This window comes from Schistocerca piceifrons, chromosome X (assembly GCF_021461385.2).
Source record: "Schistocerca piceifrons isolate TAMUIC-IGC-003096 chromosome X, iqSchPice1.1, whole genome shotgun sequence".
Classification (NCBI taxonomy): Eukaryota; Metazoa; Arthropoda; class Insecta; order Orthoptera; family Acrididae; genus Schistocerca; species Schistocerca piceifrons.
This window is the reverse complement of record NC_060149.1, coordinates 369383298-369396879: the sequence shown is the minus strand read 5'-3', so window position 1 is coordinate 369396879 and position 13582 is coordinate 369383298. Positions and strand designations below refer to the sequence as shown.

Here is a 13582-nt window from a genome sequence, read left to right as displayed (position 1 = left end):
TGACATTGCCATAAATTATAAATATAATAGTGACTGACTATCAACGTTTGACAATCTAAGCTAGCAACTGGTAAGCTTGATATCAACCTTTTATTTAAAAAAAAAAAAAAAAAACCAGCATTGATTATTAATTCATAGTGAAGCTGTATACTGCCTAAATCACAGTATATGATAATGAAACAAATTTGCAGTTATTATTACAAAGTGCAAATATTTACAAAATACATACAGAAGTCTTTACAGAAACTGCTCCAAGTTACCAACATGGATATATAGAAGGGCATGAGAGAGATCATAAATAGTGAAGTAATTAGCTTAATCCTGAACTTGAGAAACAGCCTTGTTCAGCAGAGATATCAAATAGCCATAACAGTAACCAGACTGTTCATAGTGGGCAACTACAAATACACAAAACCATAGTAGAGAAGAAATTCCACACATAGCTCAAACACTTATCATGAGAAAGAATGTAAAACAAAGTGTTAATGGCTGTATGAATACCAACCATTTTGTTGTTTATCCAAAATATTTGATGATACCTGGCTAGAATAGCCTATGGATTATCATACAGTTTAATGTATAAACATTTACATGTTTGTGACACATTTTTGTATTAATCTGTAAATGAAAATGTATAAAAATTTTTAATTATTCCTCATCCTTCAGGACTACTCTACTTAGGATTTGAGGAAGGAACATTAGTTCATCAGTTCTTTTGTTTTTCTGATATTTTCCACATCTTTGAGGATCACCTCACTATAGGCCTATGGAATGAACGCTGTACCTAATATATTTCAAGAAGCACAGAGGAGACTGTTTGTCAGAGAAATATATGTTTGTATGATCAAACAAACTGAGGTTTTGGTGCCTTTGAATCAAGTCTGTACTCAGATTTTTCTGCTGTGACTCAGCACCTGTGCCATAAAAGGAAGGAGGAACAGGGTTTAACATCCCATCAACAATAAAATCCTCAGAGATGGAGCACAAGCTTTGATTGGGGAAGGAAATTGGCAATTTCAGTTTGAAGGAACCAATAATATTTGCCATAAGAGAGTTAGAGAAATCACAGAAGTCCTACATCTGGATGGTTGGATGAAAATCTGAACCTTTATTCCCTCAAATATGAGTTTAATGTCTTCCTACTGCGCCACCTCGCTACGTGTCTGTGCCATGACCAAGCACACTCATTCTTATATAGCCCACATATCCTAGCTTAGCTGAACAACTTCCAATTTCTTTCAGGTTAAGAGAAATGTTGCTCTCTAGTATTGATTTTAGAGAGCATAGTTATCTATGGAGTGGAGACTTGGACTACTACTATGAAACATCTAAAAAAACTGCAAGCAGTAGAAATGGACTGGAGAAGATCAGGAATAATTCCTAAAAAAGAGAAAATAAGAAACAATGAAATAATAAAAAGAATGGAAATAAGAAAGACTACATGACATGATGGATGGAAGGAAGTTACAATGGTACAGGCATGTAAGAAGAATGGAGGAAGCCAGAGTACCGAAAATGATCCTGGAATGGGAACCAGAGAACAGGACGCCCTATGACCACCTGGCTCCAAAAATAACAATTGACAATGGAAGAATTGGCACAGAGCAACAAGATCAAAACACCTGGAGAGACATCTTGAGGTGATGAATTAACATCTTATGTAACAGATGCAATAATATCCTGGTGTTTTTTATGTTGGAGAAAAACCTTTGTATAGAAGAAAATCCCAATAAAATAAAAAATAAAAAATAGGAGAAAAGTTTTGACTGATTCAGAGGACTATCTCTTCACAGGTACCTTATTTCAAAAGTGATGTCTGCCAAATGGTGAAGTCACCATCTATAAAACATTTAACAGAACTGCAATGTGATGTGATGACTGATGGGAAACCATGCTGATTAATAGTGGGAACAGATGGGGAGGAAAAATTCGAGTGCAATTCTAGTATGCACATAAATATTAAAAGCATAAAATGTAACTGTGCAAAAAGAACTTGTTCATCCAAATTTTTTAGCCTCATAAATTAAATTTTAACTTTAACAGTAACCATTAGAGATGATTTTTACAAAAATTAAGTAAAGTACATCTGGTCTATGAAATGAACCACTTTTACCCTATAAATATATGTGTTTATGCATCCTTTTTCCTCCTTGTTTGGTAAGTAACTCCCTACTATCAGTATATAGTCAGGGAGCACTCAATGTCTGTGAATTACACCAAGGGAGTTACTCAGTTCCTGTTATTTTTATTATTTGCACAATGACATCCTACAGATTGCTGGATTATTACAGTAACAGTGTATATTCAGTCTTCAAGACAATGTGTGTATCTGCCTGCTTTATTGTCCCAGTATTCATACACTGCAACGTCACATACAGATTTCAAACAATGCTTCTGATGTGTTTCCCAGCAGGAATACGTCAAGAAACACATGGCAGACCTCTATGGGGAGGAGATGGTTTTCTATGTCCAGAAGTTGGACAAGCTACAACTCACCTTGAGAATGGCTGTAAGACCGTCAGCCAAAATATCGAAACAAGAATTAATAATATCCTGGTTGCATGCCCGAAAGGTGATAGAATAGTGCTCTAGATATTTGAAACTTATTATATTAATAAAGTAATTAAGCTAAAATGGGGAAATAAAAAGCAGTTTGGTTGAAACATAACTTATATATTACAATTCTTATTTACATACTCACCACACAAGTAGAATAAACTTTGAAAATAGGATCTCCCACAAGCATAGCTAAGATCTTCGCACAACAGCGAATAACTTTTTGTTGCCATTCTTCATTACTAAGCTGAACTTGTCGATGAAGTTCATCTTGCAACAGCTGCAAGCCACGCTCTCTCTGTTTCCAATCTTGAGAGTACAGTAAAGTTACTAGATCTGAGCCCAGTATCTAAAACAAAAATGTTCCCCGCCACTTTAGTTATACAGCATTTATTTTATGCTAAAGTGTTCAAGACAACTATGACTCTTTTCTTAAAGATGACAAATATATCAATGGTATCAGAAATGACAATGATATTGGTGACAGAAGAGGAATATCAATTTACTTATCAAGTGGAGTAGCACAGTGAATGGCACAAATAAAGGAACGGTAATTGAACTTCTAGCTTACAAAATTTTAAACCAGTTTCTCTGTCAAGACTAGATGTATACAGTATCTGATCAAAAGTATCCAGACATTGCAATGCAAGCGGGATTACACACAAGAGGTGGACCCACCATTATAAAAGAGACGGGGAGTATTGTGTTGTCCACAGAGAAGCACTAACAGCAGAATGGGTCTGTCAGGAAGCTCAGTGACTTCGGACATGGACTAGTCGCTGGATGTCAGCTGGGTATTGCAAACAGTGAGGTATGGAGGTGGTGGCGTAAGCCCCTTTCCACCAAAGTGAACGAAAGTGAATGCACAACAGCGAAGGGGAATTCTTTTTGGCTTTCAAAATGGTAAAGAGCAGTAATCACTTGTCATTTTCGTTCTAGCTTTATTATACCAGATCCAGTCCAGATTTCACTTAATACCAAGCCATTATCAATGCAGTATTTTGGAGTACATATACATGATCTAGTATGTCTACATCTGTTGTTGAGACTCCTGTTACAGTATTGTTAAAAAGCAAAGTAACAGTGGTAATTCACACAGGAGTTCACCTCCACTGTTTGGGATGAGGTTCCGACATCCCATAAAATATCCATTGAAGCATTCCACAGAACATTTGCATAACAACAATAGCCCTATGGCCCTTAGTGTTCAGAGCCATTTGAACCTATGGCCCTGTTGTACAGACTTCTGCCAAATCTTACCAGTAATTGCAAGAGGAACAAGAGCAATGAAGTCAACACATCTGCAATTACCAATTAGTGTGGCATACTAATATAATACTAAAATCATAAAATAAATGAAAAATTACAATAGTGACTTGAAACTACACAACAGATTAAAACATTTTTGAAAGTCTTGCAATTCCCAGGAACAATATCTCGCCAGCATCGATATCGATAAAAGGCAAAAAACCGCCGGGATTCTTAATACTCAGGATAGACATACATAATTAAGTTTGCATATTTCGCCTGTAAGTGATGGCAATATGAGGGATGTGTCTGCTGATAAACACAAATAAAACAGTTTCTGTGACAGTCACTTGATTATTTTGCCACAACATGTTTCAATGGTTTACACCATCGTCTTTAGCTGGTGAACTGTTTATTTATATGTGCTGTAGCCTAAGCTACTAGTAGTGCATGTGAGTGTGAGTGCACTAAGTGTGGTGTCACTGTGTGTGTGCTCTTGAATTGACTGCAAATTGTATCATGTGGGCCGGCTCCTGGAGGCCGCCTGTGGGAGGCATGGGTGCGGCGCAGTCTCCACCGCGCCATCTGTCAGCGACTCATGCCTATATATACGTGCGGAGCAGCGCTGACCGACACTCTCCAGGTTCTTCGAGTTTTCACCGCTCACATCTGTTGTCCTGAACCTTGTTATGTGTGGAGTAGTGAGAGACTTATTTCCTTTATTGTTCTGAGGTTTATGAATAAAGCAGTAGTTGTGTTGCTTGGATCGGTTTCATGTATTGCTTGGTTATTACAACATGGCTGGGTTTGATTAAGAATACAGACACCTTTACACAGTAGCAGTGTAGGTTATTTTGCATCTTTTGCTAATGATAAAAACTCTTTACTTAGAAAAGGCACTTGGAGAGGTTAAAAAACAGGAATTTCTGACAGTGAATTGTACTTACAGGGATGGCAGTCATAAAAAGTCTGCAGACTTTTTGTGAACTTTGGGAAGCCATCTGTTGATGATCCTGTTGAGCTAACACTTGGTGGGAATTGTATCACGTGTGTGTGGCAGACAAAGTAAGAGAAAACCATGTCCACATTGAGTGTTTATCACACCATTCCACGTGTAAAATGCAGTCTCTTGTGTGGAATTCATGGAACCATTTAAAATGCTTTATCCCAAAGAAACAGAAACCTAGTGGACGAATAACCCAGGTCAAGTACTATTCTCATTTTTGATTGCAAGGCTATTCGGAGCAGCCGACTTGATAGCAGTAAGAATGGAAAATGATATAAATGCCCTCTGGAAAATGGGAAACTTCCCATGTAACAGGCACATACTTAGAGACAATGACTTTGCAGTACCCCACGAGTTTGAAATATGAGATGCAAACAACAGAGGAGGTGTGAGTCCAATGGGTATCTGGCCAGCTCCCGAATTCAGCAAGCCAAGTCAAGAGCCACCAGCTCTAGTACTGACAGCACATTCTGAATCTATTCAGTAGCTAACATCATCTCCATACAGGGAATGTTTGAAGCAATTCAAAGTACACTACAGCAGAATCAAAGGAGACAGCCACAAAAGTTTTGTTCTTGGAAAAAAAAAAGGAGAGAGAGAAAAAACACGGGAAGCAATCTTCTAGGCACGGGAAATCTGATACGAATTTAAATGAGAATAATGCTTCAAGTGTGCAGTCTGAAGTAGAAGACAAATGGCTCTGAGCTCTATGGGACTTAACATCTGAGGTCATCAGTCTCCTAGAACTTAGAACTACTTAAACCTAACTAACCTAAGTACATCACACACATCCATGCCCGAGGCAGGATTCAAACCTGCGACCGTAGCGGTCATGCGGTTCCAGACGGTAGCGCCTAGAACCGCTTGGCCACTCCGGCCAGCGAAGCAGAAGACACTGAATGCAAATTCTGCAGTGGTTTCTCTGAAGATTAACTTTGATAAATGGGCATAGTGCATGGAATGCAATCCTTGGGCTCAAGAAAAATGTTAACTTGAAAAAGAGCTTTGGATGCCCTGACTGCACCTTTTTTGCACAACAAATGCAGAAAAAATGTTGGAGAGTCAGTAAGGAAGAAATTTGTTATTATTTGGGGATGTACCTGTTCTTATAGTGGTTGATATGCATTTTTCTGGCTGTCTTTATTAGGACACCATTTCTATTTAGACTCAAATTAGCTTTATGCTTTTTTCAAATTTACATGTCTTAAATGTTAGGTAACATAAATAACAAACATATAGTTATATCTACTATTGTAATATGAAGTCGAGTAAAGGTAATCTCACCACTCTATCTGGTAGCACAGGCATAAGCTAATACGTTTTTGACCCTGTGTGCCGATTGCAGGGGGGGGGATTTAATATCCTCAACCAACCAATATCAATCACAGCTCAGAGGCACTACAGATCTTAGTTGGTGATCACAACCAGAGGTGTCCGTAGGATGTCAAATGGCCACGCTGCCCGCAGCAAAAGTCCTAGTAGGCACTCTTGATTTTAGTCTAGTATAGTCCGCTGCATGAGCTACTATCAATCATGCCATTCTGTTTATTGGATTGGACCCTGCACTGTACCTGGACATTCTTGTATTCAATATATCAGCTTTCATTCAGTGCTCTGCTCTTGACGAACTTGGCTTTGTTTATGGATTATGTGTCCATATCAGAAGTGGAGAGACAAACTTTGGTTTTCCCATGCTTTCTGCAAAAGTATCATATTGTCAACCTGGTGGCTGCTTCAGTTCACTTTGTGTATCATACAGTCTTAACATTGCTGTAGACACAGTAAATGTTGTCTTGTAGTATCCTGATCTAACAGTTAATCTGCAAACTTAGTCCTTTGGTAGATCCTAGTAGAATACATATGGAGAAATTTGTAGTTTGTTGTCGATCTGTTTTTGTATCCATACACATGTAGTGTCCACTCGTCAAAGTTTCTACAATACAGAACTATAATCCACAATCCTACATTGATTGCGTAACTGGTTTGGAGAGACTAAGCTGAGAAGTGATTTCAAATGTGGAGCTGAGGACTGCAGCTAATCACATGTGGTTTCTCTTTCCTGCAATGTAGTCATGCACTTGGCTGCTAATGCTGAGGGCCACCTTCAGGTGCTAAAGGCATTTGATTCTGGATTGGAAGAGGCCCTCATGACAGTTAAGGAGCATTAAGTCACAGCTGCAGCTCAAAACACAATGGTGAATCCAATGGAGCCATACTACTTGAGTTATTCTGTGCTGCATCTAGGCAAAGTCAAGTGATACACTGTCAGTGTCATCTTTGTCTACATCTACAAACAATATCCCTTAAGGAACCTCCAGAAGTGTGCCAGGACGTACTTAAGGTAACTCAATTGCTTCCCACTTTACGTTCTGCATGGGAAGATCAACTGTCCATAAGCCTCAATATGAGCTAGAATTTCTCTGATTTTATGACCAGTCATATATAATATCTTCCTTGCCTTTCCTTGGCACTTGGGTTCTAAGAATGTTAACACTAATCCTCTTCATGATATATGAAACCTCTTTTGCAGTACTTGAAAGAAGAACTGGATGAGCATCTCTGTGGAGCTGTCATACTCAATAATTGAAACTGTGACAAAACATGCAGCTCTTCTTCAGACTGGTTTACCTCCTCTACTAAAGCAACCTTGTAACAACCCAAACTAATAAACAGTTATCAAGAATCAAACGAAAAAGAGTTTTCTGCGCAACAATTTTTGTAGATGATTTACATTTTCTTAAGATTCTCCCAACAAATTGCTGACAATATTTTCTGCTCCGTTAACTACTTTATATTCTTCAGTGTAAGAACATCACATTAAAGGAATAACCCACCTTAATCCAATCTGCTGCCATACTCATATGCTGAAGCGGGATAGGACTCGATGTGTCAGATAATTTTGTGTTCATCGATGATGTTCTAACAGCCTTATTTTTTGACATTTTGGGCCTTTTGGAATTATGATCAGAAGATAACAGTACATTTTCCTGTAAATTGGGAACAGATTTCTCCATCCAAGGATGACGACACAGTGGACAAAGTACTGCTTCACTTTGCTGGACACATTCAGCAGCCCCTGCGAAAAAGAATAACACAAAAATTAGCATTCATAAGGAAATAGAGACCAAACATACTATTTATATAGCTACAACAGCTGCTTTGGCATGTTCACCTGTTTTGGATCCTCAGAATGTGCAGAAGCAATGGTGATTAAGCATGCAGAATGAAAAACAATAAATTATGTTTTATAATGTAACTGTAGAACACTGTTCTCTTATTAACTAAAATTATTTTTTAAATTAAATGTTTGTTTACATTATTTACACAGCTTGATATCCCCTTAAAGAAATGATCCAATATGAATTTCTTTACAGTGAAACAATACGAGTAACACATTTTGGTTTGAAATGTTGCAGGCTACACAATTTTTGCACTTATTCATTGTGTAGTATCTGGCAAATACTATCACCACAGCCTTGAAACAATTTTTGGTATAAGTAAAAGTTCCAAATCAAATTTCAGCACATTCAAGGAAAAATCAAAATACTACAGAATTAGGCTTATTTATACAAGGCTGTGCAAAGGCATTGTGCCAGGGTGGCACAGTGGTTAGCGCGTCTGCCTAGTGAGCAGGTGACACCGTTTCGAATCTCAGCCTTGGTACAAACTTTCATTCGTCTCTTCAGCCTGCATATATACACCATAGATGTTTCAGACTTCAAAAGGTCTCTGGAACCATTTGTTTCATTCGATTCTTCATAAGACTCATTATCTTTAGTCACATGAGGCAACAGTACACCATCCCTTTGACAATATGATGACAAACTTATAAGAAAGTGCGGGTGTGTCCCAGGGAAGTTTGCTGGGACCCTTGCTGTTCATGTTGTATATTAAATGACCTTGCAGACAATATTAATAGCAACCTCATAATTTTTCGCAGATGATGCATTTATCTACAATGAAGTACTGTCTGAAAGAAGTTGCATAAATGTTCAATCTGATCTTGATAAGATTTCAAAGTTGTGCAAAGATTGGCAACTTGCTTTAAGTGTTCATAAATGCAAAACTGTGCACAAAAAAAAAAAAAGAAAAGAAAAAACCATAGTAACCAGTTACAATTGGCCAACTCGTACAAATACTTGGGTGTAACACGTAGTAATATGAAAAGGAATGATCACATAAGCTCAGCTGTGGGTAAAGCAGATGGTAGACTTTGGGTTATTGGTAGAATACTGGGGAAGTGCGATTAGTCTACAAATCACTTGTGTGACCCATTCTAGAATACTGCTCACATGCGTGGGATCTGCAATAAACAAGACTAACAGGGGATACTGAACATATGCAGAGGAGGGAAGCACAAATTGTCACAGCTTTATTTGACCTGTGAGAGAGTGGCACAGAGATAATGAAGAAACTGAGCTGTCAGACTCTTTAAGGTAGACTATCCTGAGAAAGTCTACAAACAAAATTTCAAGAACCTGCTTTAAATGATGACTCTAAGAATATACTACAACTCCTTACATATCACTTACATAGAAATCATGAGGTAAAGATTACAATAATTACAGCACGTGCAGAGACATTCAATCAATCATTCTTCCTGAACTCTGTAAGTGAATGGAACAGGAAGAAACCCTAATAACTGACACTATAGAACATACCCTCTTCCTTCCATTTCACAGTGGTTTGCAGAGTACAGATATAGATGTAGATCTATATGTACTCAGAAGTAAATTTGTGACTTTAAAAGGAGCTCCCCATCTGCATTATTAGCATAAGTTATACAGTAAATGAGGAATATCAAAAGTTTGAAATTTTATCTGAATTTGGGACACAAAGTAGACCACAAACTTCTGATTGAAGAAGTATTCACGAAAGACATAACAGTTATACAGTAAAAGAATTTTTTTTTTTTCTTTCTACTGACTATACTGTAAATTTCTTTTTACAAAATGACAGTCTGTCCAGAAAACCACAACTTGGAATATGTCTGGTAAGACAAAAGAAATTATTCATATTCTTAAGGAAGACGAAAACTTAATGGTGTTGGGAATTTTACAACATGAAAATGAAGAAGATGAGGAAAAATACTGTGGGAGCAGTTACTGAAGTAAAGGAGTGAAAGGGGAAGCACCCCGACAGACTTTTGCACAGAGCACAATTTAACCATTGCTAACACTTGGTTTCAGAAACATAAAATAAGGTTGTATATATGGAAGAGACCTGGAGACATCAAAAGGTTTCCAGGTAGTTTACATAATGGTAAGTTAGATTTTGAACCCAGATTTTAAACTGCACAACATTTCCAGATGCAGATGTGGATTCAGACCATAACTTATTGGTTGTGGACAGGATAAAGAAAGGAAATTAAGGAGGTGTGATCTACATACATGGAAAGAACAACTGGTTGTTGAGAATTTGAAAAGGAGTGATATGCAATGATTGACTGAGGCAGGGGAAAGGAACACAACAGAAGATAAATGGTAGTTCTGAGAGGTGCAATAGTGAAGGCAGCAGAGGATCAAATAGGCAAAAAGGCAACGCACAGTAGAAATCTTTATTTAACATATTATATATTCAATGTGATGGACAAAAGGAGAAAATATGAAAACACAATAAGTGAAGCAGGCCAAAGGGAACACCGTCATCTGCGTGCCAGAAGTAGATGACATTTCCTCAGAATTACTGAGATCTTTGGGAGAGTGTACCACAACAAAAATATTTCACCTGTTATAAAAGATATACAATAGAGGGGAAATACGCTAATGTTTCAAGAAGAATGTAATAATTCCAATTCCAAAGATGGCAGGTAATGACAGGTGAGAGTATTAGAGAACTGTAAGTTTAATAAGTCATGGTTGAAAATTGCTGACATGAATTATTTACAGAAGAATGGAAAGACTGAAGTCAATACTTGGAGGGGGAGGGGGGGGGGGGGAGGTCAGTTTAGATCCAGGAGGAATATATGCACATACTGTGCAATGCAGATCTTATGACTAATATTAGAAGATAAACTGAAGAAATGTAAACCTATATATATATATATATATATATATATATGTCTAAAAAGAAAGATGATGAAACTTACCAAACAAAAGCGCTGGCAGGTCGATAGACACACAAACAAACACAAACATACACACAAAATTCTAGCTTTCGCAACCAATGGTTGCCTCGTCAGGAAAGAGGGAAGGAGAAGGAAAGACAAAAGGATATGGGTTTTAAGGGAGAGGGTAAGGAGTCATTCCAATCCCGGGAGCGGAAAGACTTACCTTAGGGGGAAAAAAGGACAGGTATACACTCGCACACACACACATATCCATCCACACATACACAGATGGATATGTGTGTGTGTGCGAGTGTATACCTGTCCTTTTTTCCCCCTAAGGTAAGTCTTTCCGCTCCCGGGATTGGAATGACTCCTTACCCTCTCCCTTAAAACCCATATCCTTTTGTCTTTCCTTCTCCTTCCCTCTTTCCTGACGAGGCAACCATTGGTTGCGAAAGCTAGAATTTTGTGTGTATGTTTGTGTGTCTATCGACCTGCCAGCGCTTTTGTTTGGTAAGTTTCATCATCTTTCTTTTTAGACATATTTTTCCCACGTGGAATGTTTCCCTCTATTATATATATATATATATATATATATATATATATATATATATATCATTTGTAAATTTAGAGAACACTTTTGACAAATTTGAGTGGAACACACACTTTCAAATTCTGAAGGTAGCAGGGATCTAAAGGTTATCAACAACTTATACAGAAACCATATGGCAGTTGTAACAGACAAGGGAATGAAAGGCAAGCAATAGATGAGAAGGGGGTTAAGACAGGGTTGTAGCCTCTCTTCAATGCCATTCAATTTGTACATTGAGCAAGCTGTGATGGATACCAAGGAGAACTTTAGAAAGAGAATTAAAGTTCAGGTAGAAGGAAGTGAAACTTTGAGGTTTGTTGATAGTACTGTAGTTCTGTCAGAGACACCCAAGGGCTTGGAAGATCCGTTGTACAAAATAGATAGTCTTGCTATAAGGTTGTAAAATGAACATCAAGAAAAGTAAATTGAGGATAGTGCAACATAACTGAGGGAATCACAACTGAAAATGAGGCACTAAAAGCAATTGACAAGTTTCACTATCATGAAAGCAAAATAGCTAATGATGGCCGAAGTGCACAGGATATAAAATGCATATTGGAAATAGCAAGATACATATAGAAACTGAAGCAATTAATTAAAATTTGTGTCACAGCTGGGACTTGAACCTAGGTCTCCTGTTTACTTGGCAGATGTGCTAACCACCGCATTATCACCGTAGCATTGTGGCTACCACAGCTGCAGGGGCTACCCTAGTCCAATGCCCTCCCTAACATAAACTTTAGTTCACACCTTCAGCTCATTTTCCCCTTCTCAAATCGCCAGTACTGCCAAGGCTCTCTTTAACATTGGAATCACACCCCAGATTTTTATATAATGGGGAAATCCTGCCTGTACCTCAGGTGAGTGTGATCTATTGAACTGATGGAATTACATATTACATGTGACATAAGAGTCTTAATTTTATCTTTGATAAGGATAGAAGCTGAAGCAATTTGTACCACAGCCAATACTTGAACCCAGTCTACTGCTTATTAGGCAGATGTACTAACCACTACACCACTGTAGCAGTGTGGCTACCACTGTTGCATGTACTACCCTAGTCCTATGCTCTCCCAAACACACACATCAATTCACACCTGCAGCCCATTTTCCCCTTCTTAAATCGTCAGTATTACTGAGGCTCTCCAACATTGGAGTAACACCCCATCTTTATCACGGTTAAAGATGAGACTTGTGTGTCTACAGTAAAATGTAATTACATCAGATTAACAGCAAGAAAAATGAGCCTTCAGTTTCTCCCAGCTTAGTTTTTGAATGAACTGTCCACAGGTGCATTGCTGGTTCACAGTGCCCATTGGACAATATGAACCAGCAGAACACCCGTGGACTGTTCGATCAGCAAGAAAAGTGGTTCTGTACTTTGGCGTCGTATATGAGTGAAATGTAAATGATAAACAGTTCATAAAAGACGAGAATAGAAGTTTTTGAAATGTCGTGCAACACAGGAATATTGAAGATTAGATGGGTAGATTGGACAACTTAATAATAAGGCACTGGATTAAATTGAGGAGGACAGAAGGGATCAGTTGATAGGACATATCCTGAAGCTTCACGAAATTGTCAATATGGTAATGGAGGGAAGCATGTGTGTGGAGGGTGGCAAAGGCTTAACTACAGTAAGCAAGTTTGAATGGATGTAGGTTGCAGTAGTTATGAGGAGATGAAGAGACTTACGCAGGATCACAGGATAGACTACATACTGAAGTAACTTAATATTCAGTGTGTGAGAGTTAAGCTGAATAAGACCACATTTTTATCATGATTAACTAAGAATAGTGTATATACTCTGTCCGATCAAAAATACCTGGGCACCCATCAGTGGACATTAATAAGGGGTGTAGTCACCCTTTGCCTTTATGATGACTTGAGCTCTGCTGGGGACACACTCATCAATTGGATGCCTGAATGTCTGTAGAGGAATGACAGCCCATTATTTCTCAAAATCCAAAACCAGAGAATGTACTGCTGCCAGATGCAGGGGCCTAGAGAGATGCTGGCATTCTAATTCATTCCAATCATATTCCATCGGGTTCAGGTCAGTACTCTGGGCAGGGCACACCACTCCATTTCAGAAATGATGTTGTCCACAAAACATTGCCTCACAGATGCT

General features: G+C 38.2%; 1 protein-coding gene across 2 annotated transcripts in view; it reads right to left on the bottom strand.

Annotated features, from left to right (window-relative positions):
* The window catches only part of LOC124721814 (mitogen-activated protein kinase kinase kinase 1-like), a 178522-nt gene that overhangs the window by 40466 nt on the left and 124474 nt on the right, over window positions 1–13582 (bottom strand). For both annotated transcript variants that reach the window (XM_047246935.1, XM_047246934.1), the window contains 2 exons: window positions 7645–7886; window positions 2702–2905 (listed from right to left, as the gene is read on the bottom strand). In XM_047246935.1, the coding sequence (XP_047102891.1) occupies window positions 2702–2905; window positions 7645–7886 (446 nt within the window). The remainder of the gene's footprint in view (window positions 1–2701; window positions 2906–7644; window positions 7887–13582) is intronic.